This window comes from Galeopterus variegatus, unplaced genomic scaffold (genome assembly GCF_000696425.1).
Source record: "Galeopterus variegatus unplaced genomic scaffold, G_variegatus-3.0.2 Scaffold5643, whole genome shotgun sequence".
In the NCBI taxonomy this organism is placed as follows: Eukaryota; Metazoa; Chordata; class Mammalia; order Dermoptera; family Cynocephalidae; genus Galeopterus; species Galeopterus variegatus.
In genome coordinates this window covers 109,610-130,957 of record NW_007731754.1, presented here as the reverse complement: position 1 = coordinate 130,957, position 21,348 = coordinate 109,610, and the positions used below count along the sequence as shown (strand labels likewise).

The window sequence follows — 21,348 nt, the reverse complement described above, 5'->3', positions numbered from 1 at the left end:
CAAGAGCAAGGAAAAAATCATTAATAGTTCTATTATACAAATAGCTTAATTAATGATCTTGAAAATGCTCAACATGGCTATATTTTGTATGAGGGGCAGGAAGATGGCAGGGAGATGATGTTTCTTGCATTAGTCAGACAGTTAGAATATTCTACTAGTGTATATTATGCACTTGATTCATCCAGAACTTAAGGCAGGCTCCAATGAACCTGTTTATAAATCATCAAACAAAGGCTAATGCAGATTCAAAGAGTGCACTGCTTACGCAGGAGGGAAAGCTGTTGCCATGGTCTTTGGCGAATATTACAGAACAGCCTGAGCTATATTTAAAACTATCTCCTGATTTTGAAAACCTTTGTACTTTTAGTCGATTTAATCAGATCGACTTAATTGAAAAAAGAAACTACCTGTAAGTTTTCTTCCTCTAATCAACTTTTTCACGATTAGGGAATCTTTAGGTAGATTTCCCAATTTTCGGCTTCACTTTCCCTAAAATATAACCTTTGTTTTTGAACAGTTTAAATGTTACTAGTTCGTCACAATGCCCTCGAAATATAGAATTAGTCATCTAACAGGTAAAGTTCCTTTTTCACATACTGAGTCCTGGTCAACTCCAGAGAGAATAAGCAAGCAGAGAGGGCCTTCGAGAATATACTCAGAGGTGAGCACATCCTCCTTAAAGGTAGCATAAAGAAGATACATCTTCATGCCCTCTGCACCTCTGGGTGATGGCCAAGAAATGACTGTGCCAGAAAATACCAGGGAATTAAGTTATCCCCCAGTCTCACCAAATTTAACTTAATACACATGTAATTCTTTCTAGTTGTCATAAAGCAAGCATTTGCCAAACTACACCCTAAGGTATTAAAAAAAGCAATAAAATTACTCCAAGTTAGATTTCCTACATGCCAGGAAAAAAACATTTTTTCAAGAAAAGATATATCACTTTTAGAATAAAAAATAGACTGAACTGTAAGGTTATAGTGCCTGAAGTTATTTTGCTTTTATTTTATTTTATTTTTTTAGGTGGCTGGCCAGTACAGGTACCAGAAGTTATTTTTATAGTTATGTAGTTTCATTCTACAATTACTACCATTTAAAAGAGCCTAAGTAAAATATTAAATTCAAGTAGTGCTATAAAAGTTATGGTGCTTTTACTTGGGAACATGATTTTTCCCCACCCAACACCATCCTTTTCCTTAAAGATGAGTATTCGCTTAGAAGTTAAAAAAAAAACAAAAAAAAAACAATTATATAAAGCTATCTTCAGATGCAAAACCTACATAATTAGGAAAAAATAAGATTGGGGGTGGTAAGAAGCAGTATTGTGCGATTAGTATCATCAGCTCAAAATGTTTAGACAAGGTTTAGTCTCTATTACCTTGCAATTGGATTCCCCATCAAGACTGGCTGTAGTGACATAACAGATTCCATCACTGTTGCAGGATGATAGAAGAATAAGATCACAGGGAAAGGTTTCATCCGCCTGTACTTCTACTACATCACCAACCTAGAATGGAAACAAAAAGTATTTTAAAATCCAAACAAAGCATTCACTATATCTCACACTAAAGTTAAAACATTAGCAGGGGGCATCTCTTGCTCAAAGGCTTTGAAATTATCTTATCCTATGCCACGTAAAAGGTGATGAAAGCATATTACTCAATATTCAGAATCTTCTTTAAGAGCACAAGGACTCCGGATGCTTTCAGATTACCTCAGCGCTGACCTTTACCTCTAATAAGTGATTCTGACACGGCTGTTTGATAAGACAATGACCGTTATCACATCATGAATGGATCAAGAAAATCTACATGCTGCAAGTTGGGTACTTTGTGAACACTGAGCAGCCACATTTCCACTGTGTACCATATTTTGCCTGCCATGTGATAACAGCTATGATTGTTGGGTGCCAGTTCCTTCTCCATTGCTTAGAAAACCTCAGTTCATTAGAGAGGCACAGATTTTTTTCCATAACATTTGGGGAAAAAGTTTTTTTTCTGTAAGTCACTTTCCAAGACTTCATCTGCTATTAGAAGAATCAATCAATACAGCAATGAGAAACAATTCCTATCAGCAAGTACCCAAAGCTCAAGTGGAGGAAAAACATGACAGAAGAAACCATGAATAATTTAATAATGTAGAGAGTAAATCATAATGTTAAAAGCTTGAACTTTTTAACCTGAGTTCAAGTCCCAACTCCACCATATAAATATAAGACCTTGGGTAAGTGTCTTAGACGACTGCAACCACCTCAGCAGATTGATGTGAGCATGAAATGATGGTACAAGCATTAAGCAATGTGCCTGGTACATACTAACCATTTGATAGGTGTTAATTATAATTATTGCTAATACCCTGCTATTACTCTACTCCCAACTTATAAATAGTCATAACATTTTATTGGAAGGATGTAAGAAATCCTCCAGTCTGGTGCTTCCCAACATTTTTCATGCCATGGTTTATATAGAAAATGATAAATAATACTATTGCACAGAACCCTAAGGTAAAGGTAGGAGGCTGCTAGTAGCAAAGACAATCTACTTTAGGAGGAAGTCAGTATCTCGCACACTGATTTGGACACATTGACTGTGAAATACTTAACCAATTCATGAAACACCTGTCTTCTATTTGCAATATAATTTGGCAGATAAAGATGAGGATTTCAAGACCTATTCAGGAATAATTTTATTTTCTTTGCCAATCTTAACCAGTAGCCAAGAGCAACAGCATCAATAACTGAATTAATTTATAAATAATATTGTCGCATCTTTCCTTCCTCACTTATATAAACACTTATGTTGCTTTCATAAACCCACAATCTATGCTTAAACATGCAGAAGAAAAATAAGAACAAAATCCTAACACATCTTAGAAGAAGGAAATATTCATTAGAGGTTGGAAGATGACTCTAAGACACTGATAAATAAAACCCACAAAGAGCATTTTTTTCTTCAACACTTAAGATTTGCTCAGATACAAAATATAAAGGTCTCTGCATCTGCAGCGCAAGTTGAGGCTGGTGAGATGGGTAGGAGGCAGATTGAAAAGTGCTCGGCAGAGGAGGCTAAAGGATTTAGGTCTCACCCTGGAGGCAAATGGGAAGGCAAAAGTAAAAGACTTTTAAAGAAAGAATTACATGATTCAGTTAGATAATCAACTCTAGAGCTCTGCATTTACCATTTTTTTTTCCTTTTTGTCTTTTTTCGTGTCCGGCAACGGACCGCAACCCTCAGTGTCACGCCCGTACCGGACGGGGACCGGCCACAGGATCGCAACCCTCAGTGTCACACCCGCACCTCGCTCAGCCAGTGAGCGGGAACCGGTCTGTATGTGGGATCCGAACCCTCGGCGGGAGCGCCGCCACGCTCCCAAGCGGCGCACTATAGCAGTGCGCCACCAGGCCGGCCCATGCATTTACCATTTTAAAAGCCACAAGAGAACGTCACCACCCCCATCACAAATATTAGAAAAAAATTGGATTTTATAGATTTATAAAATGATGTATTTTTTAGTTAATCAGAGAGCTGAGGTTGCAAGACAACCCAGTGAACTGACTTTCAAAGGGTAACAAGTTCCTCTGACGAGAGGACAGTACAAATGAACTGTTTCACAACTGACGGAGCAAACAAGGAAGAAATGGCTACCATAAAAATGGATAAGAAGAAAACAACCAGATTTGTAAACAATTCTTAAAGGCTGAGTATGAGCTAACCTGATAGTTTAGAAACTCTACAAGCCTAAAAGACAAGAGGAGACCAGAACCCCTCACAAGCTCTTCTCCATAGGATTTTACTAGGTGCTTATGAGAAAGCATGGAGGCAGGAGAAAGCATAAACAGTCTCTCCCCTCACTGGTACAGGCATACAGGTGGTGACTGACTGCTGTAGAAGGACAGGTATAAAACATGCCAGAATTGTGGACCTCTCTCTCATATGAAGCAAAAATCATCTGCATCTAAGAGAAAAGCAAGAAACCTTCCCTGGCACAGTCTTGGAGGAAATATCACCATTGCTAAAAGAGAGGTAGAAGCAAAAGCAACCTGCTGTAGGGGATGGGAAAAAACCCACTAATACCAAGGACCAGACACTGATACAAGGCAAAAGTACAGCTACCATGGGAGATAGGGTGGAATACTGGGAAAGTCCTAATCTGAGGCTTAGGTAAATATGGCCTACCTACTACTGAGACTGGAACAGGAAAACTAAGAAACCACTCCATTTCCACCAGAAACCTTACACTAAATAAAAAACAAGAAATAGCACTCTATCACCAAGGGAGAAGAAAGGAAACAGAGAGAGGTACCCTCTGTGGCTCAATACAGAACGAGCTGAAAGCAGAGGGTAGAACAGGAACACTGAGCAAACCCCCTGGCAAACCAGGCCCCACACAAAGCTCAAGGTAACAATCTACTGCTCCAGGTATTTGAAGTACAGTGGGAACAGAAAGTATCAATAGTTATAACAGAAACCAAAGCCAGCACAACTCCAGACTAGATTCACTCAACCCCTAATACAAATGGCCTGACAGAAGAAGAGGCAGGCCCATTTTAGATACACATACACCACTGCTTAGTCTCTACCTTTCTTTTACGCACAATGTCCAAAATTCAATAAAAAATATGAGATGCACAAAAACACAAACAGAACCAGACCCAGAAATGTTCACATTTTGGAATTATGAAACAGGGACTTAAAAATAGCTATGGTTAAGATGTTATTTAGCGGAAAAGGTAGACAATATGCAGGAGTGGATGAAAAATTTTGGCAGAGAAATGGATACTACCAAAAAAAAAAAAAGGAAAATGAACAGTTACAAATAAAAAATACGATACCAGAGATGAAGATTTCCTTCAACCAGCAAACTGGATACAACAAAAGAAATAATCTGTAAACATGAAGACAGATCAAACAAAATTATCCCCAAATGATACACAAATGGGGGGGGCGGGGAAGGAATGTATTAAAAAAAAAAGGGCAGATGATTCAAGAGGTGTGGAAAAATGTCCAACACTCTAACAGTTATGTCATTGGAGTCTCAGAAAAAGAGACAGATAATGGGGCAGAAAAAATGTTTGAAGAGATAATTTCCAAGAATTATCCAAAGTTAATCTAAGCTAACAAACAACAGATCCAAAAGAACTTTAACGAGGGTAACTACAAAGAAAAAAATCTAGGCATAACATAGTCAAACTGCTGAAAACTCAAAAACATGAAACCATCAAAGAAACATTACATTCAGAGGAACAAAAATAAAAATGACAACAGACTTAGAAACTATGCAAACCAGAAGACAATGGAGTAACATCTTTAAAGTACTGAAAAGAAAAATAGAAAGAAATTTGTATCTACACAGGGAAATAATGATGAAAATAGTAAAACTATGAGTAAATATAAAATATAATTCTATTGTTAATCTTTTTAAAAGACAGTTTAAAAAAAGACAACTACAATCCAATAATTCCACTCCAAGTTATATACCCAAAAGTGCAGAAAGCAATGACTCAAACAGATACTTGTACACCAATGTTCATAGTGACATTATTGAAAAGGCAGAAATGACCCAAATGTTCATCAAGAAATAAATGGATAAACAAACTGTGTTATATATGTATGACAGAACATCATTCAGCTTTGAAAAGTAAGAAAATTCTGATACTTACTACAGCATGAATTAACCTTGAAAATATTATGCAAAATGAAATAAGGAAGACACAAAATGACAAGTAGTATATAATTCCACTTATATGAGGTACCTGGAATAGGCAAATTCATAGAGACAGAAAGTAGAAGAGAGGTTACAAGGGGCTGAGGGAGGAAGAATGGGGAGTTATTTTTTAATGGGTACAGAGCTTTGTTTGGGATGATGGAAATGTTCTGGAAATGGATAGTGGTCATGCTGTACAACATTGTGAATGTACTTAATGCAAATGAATTGTAACTAAAAAATGGTTATATGGTTAATTTTATGTTATGTATATTTTATCACCAAAAAAGACAACGGACTGTCTAAAGCAAAAATAGTAACATATTGTGGGCTTTATAAAATGTACAAGTAAAATGCATGACAACAATAACAAAAAGAATGTGAATGAGAAAATGAAAGTATACTGTTATAAGGTTCTTGCATTATATGTGAAGTAGTCTAATACTATTTGAATCTAAGATTAACACATTAAAATGTACATTGTAAACTCTAGAGCTATCATTTAAAAAATTACAAGAGATATGATTAGTAAGCCAATAGAGGAGGTATAGTGGAATCACAAAAAAAAAAAATGTTCAAATAATCCAAAAGAGGGAAGGTAAAGAGGGGAAAACAAATAGATGGGACAAACAATCAAACCACATAAGCAACTATGTTAAATGTAAATGGTCTAAACAATCCAATAAAAGAGATTGTCAGATTGGATTTAAAAAATGAAAACAAGAGCCAACTAGTTTAAAAGTAAAGTAAAAAATAAAAATAGGTTAAAAGTAAAAGGATAAAAAAAAAAAAGTCAGCCTTATAGCACCAAGGTCATGGATTCAGGTCTTTATAGGCCAGCACCAGACACACACACAAAGTAAAAGGATAGAGAATACCATGCAAACATCACTCAAAAGAAAGTGAGATTGACTATATTAATATTATCAGACAAATTAGACTTCAAAGCTAGTAATACTATAAGAAACAAAGAGGAATATTATATATGGATAAAGGGGCCAATTCACCAAGAAGACATAGTAATCCCAAATATTTTTTATACTTAGTACTATAAAGTAAATAAAGTATAAACTGACTGAAATAAAAAGAGAAATAGGCAAATTCAATTTCTAGACTCCTTTCAGAATAATTGATAGAATAAGAAAATATTCAGTAAGTTTATATTAGACTTGAAAAACACTATCAACCAACTCGTCCTATTGACATTTATACAAAACTTTACCCAACAACAGCAGAATACACATTCTTTTAGATGCTTTTCAAGTGTATGTGAAACGGTCACCAAAATATAACATATCTGGACCACAAAACATATCCTAACATATTTTTATTTTTTGGCTTTTTTCGTGTCCGGCAACGGATCGCAACCCTCAGTGTCGCGCCCGTACCGGACCGGGACCAGCAACGGGATCGCAACCCTCGGTGTCGTGCCCGCACCTCGCTCAGCCAGTGAGTGGGAACCGGTCTGTATGTGGGATCCGAACCCTCGGCGAGAGCACTGCCACGCTCCCAAGCGGCGCACTGCAGCAGTGCGCCACCGGTCCGGCCCATATCTTAACATATTTATTTATTTTTTATTTTTTAATTTTTATTTTTTTTTCCTTTTTGTCTTTTTTCGTGTCCAGCAATGGATCGCAACCCTCAGTGTCGCGCCCGTACCGGACCGGGACCGGCAACGGGATCGCAACCCTCGGTGTTGCTCCCACACCTCGCTCAGCCAGTGAGCAGGAACCAGTCTGTATGTGGGATCCGAACCCTCGGCGGGAGCGCCGCCGCGCTCCCACGCGGCACACTGTAGCAGTGCGCCACCGGGCCGGCCCTTAACATATTTAAAAGGGCTGAAATGATACAAAATATGTTCTCTGAACACAAAAGAATTAAACCAGAAATCAGTAACAAAAAGGTGTCTAGAAAATTCCCAAATAATACACAGATAAATAACTCATGAATCAAAGAAGAATTTAAGAGAAATCAGAAAATATTAAACTGAATGAAAATGAAAACATATCAAAATTTGTGGGCTGGGGCCGGCCTGTGGCTCACTCGGTAGAGTGCGGTGCTGGTAACACCAAGGCCACGGGTTCGGATCCCATATAGGGATGGCCGGTTAGCTCACTGGTTGAGCGTGGTGTTGACAACACCAAGTCAAGGGTTGAGATCCCCTTACCGGTCATCTTTAAAAAAAAAAAAAAAATTGTGGGCTGCTGTTAAAGCAGCACTTGGAGGAAAACTTATAGCATTAAATGTTTATGTTAGAAAAGATGTTCAACTCAAATCCTTTTACTACTAACTTCCAACCAAAGGAGCTTCCTCTCTACCTCTTGGTGGTGTCCCTCACTCTCTGCCCCAATTCAAACGTTTTCACATGAGTTGTCGGAATTCTACAATATATTTCATGCCCACCTCATTTTAGAAAACTGCTTTCATTCCTCTTTTCTAAATTCAAAGAGTATTTAGTTTCTGAAGCACTCACTGGGTTCTTATCAGTTATCTTCCTGCATTTGTATTGTTTTAGCATTGCGTGGCATGACTACTCAGCTAAACAGTAAAACTCCTTGAGAGCATGAACCATCTCTTCTCACTCTGTAACCCTTCTGGAACTCTGCATAATATCTAAATACATTTTGGTTGATTCATTGATTGAAATACCAGAGCACATCCTTTATTTCTATTTGTCACTAAAGCATGGCATTGAAGTATTATTGAGAGGTATCTTACTATACCTAGTTTCCAATATTTCTTATGCCAAAAACCATACTCCTTCTCTTTAAAATAACTGTGTTTTTACATTGGAATCCCTCAAGTCTTGTTAATAAGCATGTACTCGATGCTGTATGTGATTCCAGTCTCATGGCTTCATATGGCATCCATGTGCTGATGACACCCAAACTTCTATTCCCAGCTAAAACATTGCTGAGGTCCAGGACTGACAACTCCTGCTATATTAAGAGGTATCTCAAACTCAAATGTGGCCAAAAGAAAATTTAAATTTCAGCTTTCCCACTTACTAACTGTGAGCAAGTTTCTTCATCTCCCTGTGTCTCAGTTTCATCATTTGTAAAGGGGATAATAAAAGTACCCACTTCAGAGGGCTGTTGTAAAGTGAGGGTTAAGTGAGTTAATCTGTAAAAAAGAGTGCCTGGCATATATTATGCAGTATATACAAGTAAATGTTGACTACTATTTTTATTATCATTATCACTACAACTATCATCCTAATATAAGCTCTTATCATCCTCTGCCTACAATATGGCAGGACCCACCTAACTAGTTGCATGTTTGCTTATGCTTCCACTTTGCCTACTCTCCAGAGTTTTATTTTTATTTTTTTAATTAATTTTCTATTGAAAAATAATTGACTAAACTTATTTGTGGGGTAAAGAGTTGAATATCAGTATCTCCAGAGTTTTATTAAAAAAAAAAAAAAAAAAAAAGATCAAGTCACTCTCTGGCTTTAAAACACTTTAAAGGCTCTCCACGGGGCCGGCCCGGTGGCGCACTGCTACAGTGCCCCGCTTGGGAGCGCGGTGGCGCTCCCGCCGAGGGTTCAGATGCCACATACAGACCGGCCGCTCACTGGCTGAGCAAGGTGCGGGCGCAACACCGAGGGTTGTGATCCCGTTGCCGGTCCCGGTCCGGTGCGCGCGCGACACTGAGGGTTGCGATCCGTAGCTGGTCACGAAAAAAGACAAAAAGGAAAAAAAATAAAAATAAAAAAATAAAGGCTCTCTATTACACAGAGGATGCAGACTGAAGTCACTTTCAGGCTAAAAAAATAGTCCCATCACAACCTCTCCCCCTACTCTGCAGGCAAGCAATTTAGAGACTATGGGTTAATCGGCATCTCTTCCAACACACATATACTCCAGAAAAAAATCAAATAGCATTCACACAATAGCTCAACGTATTTAATCAAGATTATACCTCATTGAGGTCAGCCTCAAGGCAAAGAAACCTGGTGAAGGGAAGGTAGCCGATGGGGGCCTTTGTAAAGGGGGTTTGTGTCAAGAGGGACAGCAAAATCAGAAAGAAGAAATGAGAGAAAGGGAGAGATGTAGGAGACCTTTGCCTGCCTTGCAATTTTACTTAGTGCCCTGGGAACAACAGATTTATTGCTATAAATCATTTAGGCTACCTGTGGTTCTTATGCTGAACAATGATGCCGACTTTCTATACTTGTTTGAAAAATATCAGATCTTAACCTACCCAGTTCAGCACAGGGTCTTCTCCACTGAGTTGCACACAATGGAGGGGGAAAACAAAGGAGAATAAGAAAGACATTCTATGTCAAACTCAAGTGACCATCCCACTCTGTAGCCTTCCTCCCATCATTACTATAAGAAGAAACAAGACAATTTACCTATATAGCTGGCTGCTATGGGTTAAATGTATATCCCAAAAGTTCATGTATTGGAAACTTGATCTCCATTCTAACAGTGTTGAGGGTGGGAAATGCAATCATGGTATATGAAAGGTGATTAGATTGTGAGGAATGTGCCCTCATGAATGGATTGATCCATTCATGGAGTAATGGGCACGGTCCTGATGACTTTTTAAGGAGGGAAAGTGAGAAGGTTAGCTCTCTTTTGCTTATTTTCTCTCGTGATGTGATACCCTCCATTGCTGTAGAAGAAGGCCCTCCTCACCAGAAGTGTTCCCTGGACCTTGGATTTCCCAGACTCCAAACTGTAAGAAATAAATTTTGTTTCTTCATAAATGAGCCAGGTTCAGGTACTGTTATAGCAACAGAAACGGACTGAAACACTGGGTATATGGAGAACTCTTAAAAGTCAATAATAAAAAATCAACCTGATAAAAAATTGGCAAAAGGCCAAACAGACACCTCACCAAAGAAGATATACAGATGGCAAGTAAGCATATGAAAAGAAGCTCCACATTATATGCCATCAGGGAAATGCTAATTAAAACAGTGAGATACCAATACACACCTATTAGAAAGGCCAAAATCTAACTCTGACAACATAAAATGCTGGTCAGAATGTGAACCAACAGGAACTCTCATTCATTGCTAATGGGAATGCAAAATGATACAGCCACTTTGGAATACTGTTTGGCAGGTTCTTAAAACATTAAACATAGTCTTACCATACAATCCAGCAGCCTAACTCCTTTGCATTTACTCAAACAAATCAAAAACTTAACATCCACACAAAAACCTACACATGGATGTTTATAGCAGCTTTGTTCATAACTGACAAAACTCGGAAACAACTAAAATGTTCTTCAGCAGGTGAATGGATAAATAAACTGTGGTACATCCAGAAAATGGAATATTACTAATCACTAGAAAGAAATGAGCTATCAAGCCATGAAAAGACATGCAGGAAACTTAAATGCATATTATTAAGTGAAAGAAGCCAATCTGAAAAGGCTGCATACTATATGACTCCAACTATCCAACATTCTACAAAAGGCAAAACTATGAAGATAGTAAAAAAGATCGGTGGTTGCCAGAGGTTAGGAGGGAATGAGGGATGAATAGGCAGAGCACAGAGGATTTTTAGGGCAGTGAAACTATCCTGTATGATACTACAATGGTGGATACATGTCATACATTTGTCAAACCCATAGAATGTGCAACACCAAGAGTGAACTCTAATGTAAACTATGGACTTTGGGAAATAATGGTGTGTCAAAATAGATTCGTTGGGCCGGCCCGGTGGCGCACTGGATAAGTGTGCCGCTTGGGAAGCGCGGCGGCGCTCCCGCCCGAGGGTTCGGATCCCACATGCAGACCGGTTCCCGCTCACTGGCTGAGCGAGGCGCGGGGGCAACGCCGAGGGTTGCAATCCCGTTGCCGGTCCTCGGTCCGGTCCGGGGACAACACTGAGGGTTGTGATCCGTTGCCAGACACGGAAAAAGACAACAACAACAACAAAAAAATAGATTCGTTGATTGTAACAGTCATACAATTCTGGTGTGAGATGTTGATAGTAGGAAAGTATGTTTGGGGGGGTAGGGGGACATTGGGTATATAGGAACTCTCTATACTTTCTGCTCAGTTTTGCTGGGAACCTAAAACTGCTCTAAAAATACAGTTTATTAATTTAAAAAATCTGGGAGGGCTGGCAGGTTAGCTCAGTTGGTTAGCGTGCAGTGTTATAACACCAAGGCCAAGGGTTTGGATCCCCTTACTGGCCAGCTGCCCCCAAATCAATCAATCAATCAATCTAGGATTTCTTTTAATTAAAAAAAAATCTACCGGGAACCAAAAAAAGTCTTTGATATAAACAAGTCAAAGATGTTGTTTGACAGGGAATTCATGGGTAATAATAAACAGGGACTTATTTGAATAAAAAATTAAATTGCCTGAGATCTTAAAAAAAATAATAGTACCTTGGAATTCTTATACATTGCTGGTGGGAATGTAAAATGGTGTGACTACTGTGGAAAACAGTTTTGCAGTTCATCAAAAAGTTAAACACAGAATTACCACAGGACCCAGCAGTTCTCTTCCTAGATATGTACCCCAAAGAACTGAATACTGATGTTCAAACAAAAACTTGTATTTGAATGTTCATAGCAGCAATATTCATAATAGCCAAAAGGTGCAAATAACCCAAATGTCCATCAGCTGATGAACAGAGAAACAAAATGTGGTATTTCCATACAATAGGATATCATTCACACATCAAAAAGAATGAAGTGTTGATACATGCTACAAGGGAGATGAATCTGAAAACTATTATTCTGACTGAAAAAAGCCAGATAGAAAAGGCCATGTAGTGTATGATTCCATTTATATGAAATATTCAAAATATGTAAATCCAAAGAGACAGAGCCTGGAAGGAAGTTGCCAGAGTCTGAAAGGAAGAAGGAATGTGGAATGACTGCTTAATGGGTATGGGGTTTCCTTTTTGGGTGATGAAAACTGTCTGGAACTAGATAGTGTTGATGGTTGCACAACAGTGTGAATGTATTAATGACACTGAATTGTACTCTTTAAAATGGTGTATTTTTACAATAAAAATAGAAGTGAACTAAAAAATAATACCTTGATTTTTTCACTTTCTTTTCTCACTCGTTTTGCATTTTCAATAATGTAAACAGTGCTCTTGTTGACTTCATTGTCAGCTCTGTGTCGCAGCCAATCTTCATATCCCTAGGATAAAAATAACTATATAATCAAGTTCAGATAATGAAGTAAAGTTGTTAATAAATTTCTATACCCCCTAAGAGTCAACAGCATATATTTATAATTGCAATATTAATGTTAACTCACAATGCTAAAGAGACAATGTTGTACATTTTAATAGCAAATCGGAAACACACTTCCAAAATACCCCTCAGGTAAATAGCTTTATTGTGTTAAAAGGTTCCTCCATCTTCAGATAAATATTAATGAAAACACAAGCATTAGAGTCTTAATATTCTTCATCTGTAAAACACTATGATTTATTCTTCTAATTCTACTTTTATTCAAGTTAATGTTCATTCTCTATACTTTTTTAATTTGAAAAAAAATTGTTCTAGGTTTTCATTTTCTTATAGACCTAACCACTTAAATATATCCTTCTGTACATATTGTAGTAGATTGTTGAAGTAATTATCTCCAAGGAAATGTAATTTCCCCTCACCAGCAGAGAACAGAAAAGTTAGAATTGTTCTTGTAGAGAATCTATAAGTTTTAAGAGATCAACAGCTAAACTTCTCTACTGACTTGGCGATAAAAAAGAATAAATATCGGTGTTCATTTTTTAGAGTTAAAAGTAATCAGGGAAAGATCTAATGGTTCATTTTTCTTTGGGCTTTTTGTCTGGAGTATATTTAAGCCAAAAGAACTAAAGAAAGAGGATGTTCATTTGAGCATGACCTCTCCTTTTTTATGCCCTCTTTTCTTTGTTGTTGTTGTAATAATGTCTGTACGTTTTCATACACAACTGTTTGAAAAATCTCTTGATCACCTTCCGCCCTTTTTCCCCCCTCGGGTGCTACACCTATTCCTCTTCTGTCCCTCTTTATGACAATGCTGTGCTATCACTTAATAGGGTACATTCTGTGATCCATGAAGAAAGAAAGGGCCCAAATGTGAACTAGTACTGGGAGTAAAATGAATCAGTAAAAGCCTTTGAAAAGCAAACATGCTATTCTGGGAACCAGCAACTTTATGATATCAAAGAAAATAATCCTAACAGCCTAAGGGAAAGAACATTCCAAAAGTCTTTATTTAGCAACCAAATACTTGATAAAATATTCTTACAGTTCCTGGTAGGCAAGATACAAGACAAGATACCCCAAGAGAAAGGAAACCTTGTTCCTAATACCGACAAGCAGACCTTCATTTTGCAAGCTTCTTTGGAATACTTTTAAAAAGCACTTCGATAAGTACTATCTAAAAGTATTCTTGTAAATAGGTCTTGTAGACTATCCCAATACATGATAAATATTGTTAAGTTAACCTACCCCTTCACATCCAGTTTCCTGTTCCCATTTTCAAATTCATCTGAAAATTTTCAAAGGTACTAATAAAAAAAAAAAAGCAAATGCCCCAAATACTTCAAAGACATCGACATCACAATCTGTGGCAATTCATCAGCTCTGATAAGAATCAGGAATAAAAGTCCCTCTACCCACCAACCCCTTCAGCAACCTCAGGAAAGACAATAAAATTAAACTATTTGTGCTCTTGAGTTCTCTGCTATAGACAGCTACAACAAAAAATCCACTAGAATGGGAATTTTCAGACAGACATACCACACTGAAACAATCAATGCACATTAGAAATGCACATCCCATTTCCTGACTGAACTGTAAATTCTACCTATTCTTTCTTTTATGTTTACAGCCCCACACTCAGATATTGAGGAGGAAAAGAGCAAATAAATAAAGAATGTGTCTTATGATCATTTTAATAGGTTTTTTGTGGAATCAAATATATACTAAATCCATCAAGGATACTGCCTGCTGCATATAAATATGAAAATGAGCCTTTGACAATGAAATACAAACCAGCCTGGACCGAAATGCAGGCATAAGTGTATATAAGAAATTTACCTGCTTGATGGCTGTAACAGTTATAACAAAGAAAAGTGGAAGTCCACTGGTAACTGGGCTAGTTGGTGTGTCTACTGTGACCTACGTAAATAAATTAAAATGAAAATTAGTCATTAACTGATATGCAGAACTTACATGATGAAACATTTCAGACAGAAATACAGACAAAACACATTCTATTTGCAGGGTGAACGTTAATTTTCGTTAAAACAAAAGCAATTCACACAGCAGTTAGTTTAAAAAATAGTCCTAAGTTCAGGCTTAGTTTTTATCCCAGCTTGGATTAACCCCTTTACTGAACTATATCCATTCATTTACCACCTATGTATTCAGCACCATTCTGTCAGCCCCTGTGCTATTATCAGCCAGTCTCTAGACATGTTGCTTCAAACAAGATGAAGACAAGTCCCTGACTTTATATAGCTGGTAGCTAATAGGGAAAACCAGACATTAAAACAAGTTTGCAGATGCTGAGATCTGAAAAATAAATAGTAGTTAACTACATGGAACAAGGCTTTCCAGGCACTCTGATAGGAGGAAGGATAGCACACAAAAGGAACTCAAGGAAGCCAGTGGCTAGAGGGAGTATGGTACAAGATGGGGCTGGCAGAGGGATGCAGGGGCCAGACTATGCAGGGCACTCCAGGCCAGAGTAAGCTGTTCATTCTTTATCCCACAGTGAGAAATCCCTGAAGGTTTTAGGCAGGGAGAATAGAACTGCATTGTGAACAGAATATTCTCACTGCTTCGAGGAAGACAGACTGGAAGGGAACAAGAGTGGAGGCAGTGATCCATTTAGGAGGCTACTGCTATAATCCAGGTGAAAGATGATAGCTTGGACTAGGATGGAAAGAAGTTCTAGAGACATAGAAAGAAGTTTTGGAGATATTTAGGAGGCAAAAATGGCAGGACTAGTAAGGAATTAGATGTAAGTGCTGATTAAAAATATCTCCCAAGTGTCTGGTTAACATGCCTGGGTGGATATTGTTGTCACTCACTGAAATAGAAAATACTGAAAGGGAACTAGATTTGAGGGAGAGAGGACCATGAGTTCACTCTGCCCACAACTCACTGACTCACATCTTCAACTCCTAGCCAGACCTGCCTTGCTATTCACCCTGTACTACAGATATAGCATACACTTCCATGTACACATGTGGCTTTTACATGGCTCTGTGCCTTTAGGCAATCTCTTCCCTACCCCTGAGATACAGGTCCCACATTCTCCACCAGGTAAACCCTTCTAGTCCTTCAAGTCTCAGTTCAGATATTACTCACTCTTTAAAAGACTTCTCAAGCTCCTCTTGGGTATAAAAGAATCATAACTTCTGCTGTATACCCATTGTATTTTGCTCACACTACTTGAATGACTTTTTATACATCAAATTAAGTGAATACATGACTGTCTTCTCAGCTATGGGTAGAAAAGCCATATCTTTATCTCCATTGTACCTGCTACCATCTTTGTTATCTGGACTACCGCATGGTACACAGCAGGTGCTTGGTATACGTTTGCTGAATTGAACTAAAATGCACCGCCTGCCAAGTAGAATGATTCTTGGTAGCAGAATCCTCTATGCAGTTTACGTCTGTTTGACATCTGACCATACACCTGGAGGAGCTCCTTTTGAAATGTTCCATCATTCAGGACTGAAATTGGCTTTTTCCCATATTACATCCCAGATTGGTTTTAAGTAGCATGGTTAAATTAAATTACAGTACCATTTACTTAAAGCTTCAAAGTGGATAAACAGAAGCACTTAACATCCACAAGACATTTGAGCAATTTCATTGGGATGTTTCTGCTTCATTTAAAAAATGAAATGAGAAAAAAAGTACCTTTAATGTAGTAAAATTTTTAGGGGGTAGTTATGACAAGGAAAAGGTTTTGATAGCTTATAGACTTAAAGATGATGATGCAATTTAAAATGTCTAAAATTTAAAACACAAAACAGTAGAAGGAACACAGAGAAGCAAATTGGTTGATCTACTAGGCTTTTGCCCTTAAAGTAAGTGAATGAGGCAGAACAAAACTGGTAATCAGGAAGATACATGATTTAAGTTTTCAATTAGGCTGAAACTGGTGTTTAACAAAGTAAAACTATTAGTTTGAACTATTTTCAATTTTGATATATACCATTTAGCTTAATGGTACATGTCTTTCTGCGATGAACAAAAATATAAAATGCATGGAAGTTTTTAAAAAAGTAACAATAAAAAAACTCATTCTAATAAAAATACTACTTCATGAAAGCTATAAAATCATATAAATCTTAAAATGTAACATTTCTACTTTAAAAAGTCATATTATAAATAAGCGCTAGAACATCTTTTTATTATCGCAGGGCATTTTAAGGTTAAAAATAAACTGAAATTTTGTTTGAAGCAATCAAGTTCCTAAAAGTTGAGTAGCTGTTTATGGAGCTCTTTACCTGTACAAGGAAAATGATGAGAAAATAAAAATTTGCGATTCTTCTAAACTGTTCAAACAGATTCTTTGGGAGGAAATTCCAAAGTGTATACTGTAAGGGAGTAAGAAAAAAAGAACATTGTTAGAAAAGAAACTTGAAAAACCCTAATAGTAATGACTGATATGTGTCCAAATTATCATACAAAGTGACATTTAATATTATCCAACCCTTTGAAACCCAAACCTCACACATACACATAAGCATATATTTACAGGTATAGTAGTATATAAAAACTTTTTTCAAGTTTTCAATCAGAGCATTACAATGACCATCTAGTCCCATACCTTTGCTTTCTCTGATTCAATCTAAATTAAGTTCCTTTTTATGAGTTTTCATATCATCTTATATAGACTTCCTTGATAATCCTCATTACAGTGAGTTATATATGTGTGTATTTTTTATTAAAGTTTTTCCCTCAATAGGTGATGAGTCCTATAGGGACAGGTTATTCACCTGTCTTGTTTACTATTTTTTTTCTAACACCTAGCACAAAGCCTGACACAAAGCAGACAAATTATTTGCAATGGATGAATGAATGAACCAAATAATTGCCGACTCAACTATCTTGATCATCAGCACAGATGTAACTGTCCCTATCTGGTACACGCCAACTCCATTTGACAGCTGAGAAGGTGTATACACAAGCCTGGTTCACTGAGGGCTTTCACTTTAATCAACAAGATACCATCCTAGACTTTGGTAATTGGTAACAGGTAAAGATTTCAATGCTACATTGCACATGGGCAGAAGGAGAAAACTCTCAAGCCAACTGTCAAACCACATGTACTTTCTCACTGACACCTTAAGCTCAAGGATGAGGTCATTTAAAAGTCACCAGAAGAAGTCAGATTTTCTAGAAGCCTTAATAAAGAAGACCAGAAACTAGAAAGAAAGAAATGTTTCTTAACCCAAAAAGCTGACTTTGCAGTTGGACAACCTCCATCCCATTTATCTGCATAATAAGAGAACATACCCATTAATAAGGTGACTGAAAAGCCACGCAAAGCATGACACAGTATATGGGAATTTATTACAAAGCCCTCTTTTTAAAAAGGCTTATGAGCTCAAAGTTCAGGGAATCCCAAAAGCATGAAGACAAAAGGGGTCAAATACATTCAATGGAGCAGCTGCATTACAACCAATAGCCAACTTAGAAAGTTCTTCCTCCGGGAGTCTAAGGAAGTTCCTTAGAGAGGATTATTCAAAAATAAGTGCAGAATTATGTATGGATGTCACCCCTTGGGAGAAGAGTACACACTTTTCATGAGATTTGTAAAGCAGCTTGTGACCAAAACTAAAAACCAGTCAAAACCACTGATCCCGTCACTTTAAAGCTGACATACACTAGTAGTGCAGACTGGCAATGAAATGTCTCAATTATGTAAGATCAATTTTGTAAAACAATAAGCTAAACTCCAACAATATGCTAACAGCTGAGCTTCTGCTGTGTTGACCTTCTATCTTCAAACTAAAGGGATTTTAATTAAACAAATAAGCATTAAGGGCAGGTAGAGTCCTCTGTGGGGAATGTTAACACATCAAAAGGGAATACTTTGTTGTTGTTTCTAAGCCCCAACTGTTAGTTTACCACTGTTTTAATAAATAAACTGCTCCCTTAAGGAATGCTGGTTATTCCCTTTATAGGAAACTATTGCTATATGCCCTTTTCTCTCCATCACATGAGCTATTAAGGGGTCAGGGACCATGTCACAAGGCCCCTTACCACTGGTTCCTACTATGATGTTTGGCACATAGAAGGCATACGTGAAATCTTGATTAAAATGTGAGCCTTGGCCATTTACTCCACTGGTTTAACTAAAAGGCAAATAAGCTTCTAGCACATCTTTTTATTATAATACAAATCTAACATGTTAATGCAGACCAAGAGAAGCTGCTATGGTTTGAATGTCCCCTCAAACTCACGTTGGTGTTTAATCACCAATATGGTATTTGAAAGGTGGGGCCTTTAAGAGGTGATTAGATCGTGAGGATGGGGCCTTTGTAAAAACATTCATAGATTAACGGGTTATTGGATTTATGAGTTTTCAGGGAGTAGACGTGTAGCTTTAGAAGGAGAGGAAGTGAGGATGCTAAAGAGCTCTTGTTCATCTCTCGCTATGTGATACACTGTGTTCCCACTAGACTCTGTACAGAGTATCCACTAAGAAGTCCCTCACCAGATGTGTCCTTCAACTTTGGACTTCCCAGCCTCCAAAACTGGAAGAAATAAATTTCATTTTCTTATAAATTACCCAGTTTCAAGTATTCCATTATAAGCAACAGAAAACGAACTAATACAGAAACCTACTGTTTAGACAGTTTTCAAATTAAAAGTGAAATTGAGTTAGAGCCATATACACAAGTTATTTAAATTAACTTGTTTATCTCAAAAATGGGCTCAGGATTGGTCAATTGCTACAAACCCAAAACAATGTTAATCACAGGAAGAAAATGTTTATAGCAGTTGTTTTAGACATGATGAGAATTGAGATTTTTTTTGTCATAAATTCTTGCTCAGAGAAGTCAGTAAATGGATTTTTTTATACTATTTTAACATGCAACTATAAACTTTAGAAGCAACTGCGACATTTAGAATCTGTTTAAAACTGTTTCTATAGAAAAATGCCAGCTTTTCAATTATATACAATGCATTTTACATCTGCTTTATAGTGAATTAAATAATTGGTACATAAGTGTGGCCTCTTAAAGATGCAGTTTTGTGAAAAAGTTATATAGGTCACTGCCTCAAACATCTACCACCTAATTTAATTTGAAATCAAAATCTGATAACAACTTTCCTAATTAAAAAGAGGGAAGATGAAGTGAATCTCCATTTTGAGTCTATTATTTCATTTAAGCAAAAGGAGGCTTTAGAACTTTACTTGTTTTTACCTGAAGTCTCCAAAATTTCCAGTTTAGCATTTAAAATTCTGATGGGGAAGCTAAAGTTCCAAATAACTTGTTTTAATGTGTCTGCACAACACAAGAGAAAGAGAAGCAGGTAAAAAATGTAGTAGTAGCTATTTAAAGTAATTAATAAAGTTAGCAGCCATTGTGAATGAACTATCAGAATGAGCCCTGACTTTTTGGATGCAATGGGACAAATAACTATACTTTGAGATCAGTAGTAAATAAACAGCTGTATCTTGAGTAACTGTTCACTTTGCTAAATTACTGTATCTATTTTTTTTTTTCCTTTTTGTCTTTTTTTGTGACTGGCAACGGATCGCAACCCTCAGTGTCGTGCCCGTACCGGACCGGGACTGGCCACAGGATCGCAACCCTCGGTGCTGCTCCCGCCCCTCGCTCAGCCAGTGAGCAGCCGGTCTGTATGTGGGATCCGAACCCTCGGCGGGAGCGCCACCGCACTTCCCAAGCGGCGCAATATAGCAGTGCGCCACCGGGCCGGCCCTACTGTATCTATTTTTACCAACTCTCCTTGATGTAGGCATTAAATCCAATTTTGAGTACCATAGCAGTCTTCTTTCATTTTCATTACTAATGTCATCTAGAACATTCTCTTTTTTAAGCATTGCTCTTTCACCATAAATTCAGATGAGACAGCAAAAGGAGTTACCAGGACATAACTAGATCAAAATTTAGCAACTTTTACAAAGGCACCTTGGGGCCAGCCAATTAACTCAGTTGGTTAGAGCGTGGTGTTATAACACCAAGATCAAGTGATCGGATTCCCATTCTGGCCAGCCTCGGAAAAATAAACAAAGAGGCAATGAAAAGGAACCTTCAGGGAGTTAGCTAAGATTGAAACAAATAGAAGTCTAATAAATTCTACTGACGATTCTGATTTTTAAAATGAGAAATGCTAGTGCAATTTTGGCCTTGAAACTAATCCAAAACGTTCTTACACACAGGAGTACTAAACTTAACCTTGGGAATACTTCAAAAAGAGTATTCTTATTGATTCTTATTCCACTAAAGAGACTCAGGATAAACATGATGGAAGCTAGAGACCCTAAAAACCTTAGCAGGGTGTGATCAATGCTCCTTTTGCTAAAGAAGAGAATTTCCAGGTTTTGTACCAGCTACAAAATTGGGGTGATTCTCAAAGGGCCCTGCAGAGTGCATTAAAGTAGTAAGGCTGCAGACAACAAATTTTTCTAAAGAAAGTATTTGTGTTGGGGGGGGGGGGGGGGAA

The 21,348-nt window shown here is 37.5% G+C and overlaps 1 protein-coding gene across 1 annotated transcript in view; it reads right to left on the bottom strand.

Moving 5' to 3' along the window:
• Nucleotides 1-21,348, bottom strand: part of LOC103605180 (probable phospholipid-transporting ATPase IG) — a 45,163-nt gene that overhangs the window by 13,672 nt on the left and 10,143 nt on the right. The window contains exons 3-6 of the mRNA XM_008589766.1: nucleotides 17,154-17,243; nucleotides 14,722-14,802; nucleotides 12,722-12,829; nucleotides 1,382-1,510 (exon numbers count right to left, since the gene is read on the bottom strand). Coding sequence (XP_008587988.1) covers nucleotides 1,382-1,510; nucleotides 12,722-12,829; nucleotides 14,722-14,802; nucleotides 17,154-17,243 — 408 coding nt within the window. The remainder of the gene's footprint in view (nucleotides 1-1,381; nucleotides 1,511-12,721; nucleotides 12,830-14,721; nucleotides 14,803-17,153; nucleotides 17,244-21,348) is intronic.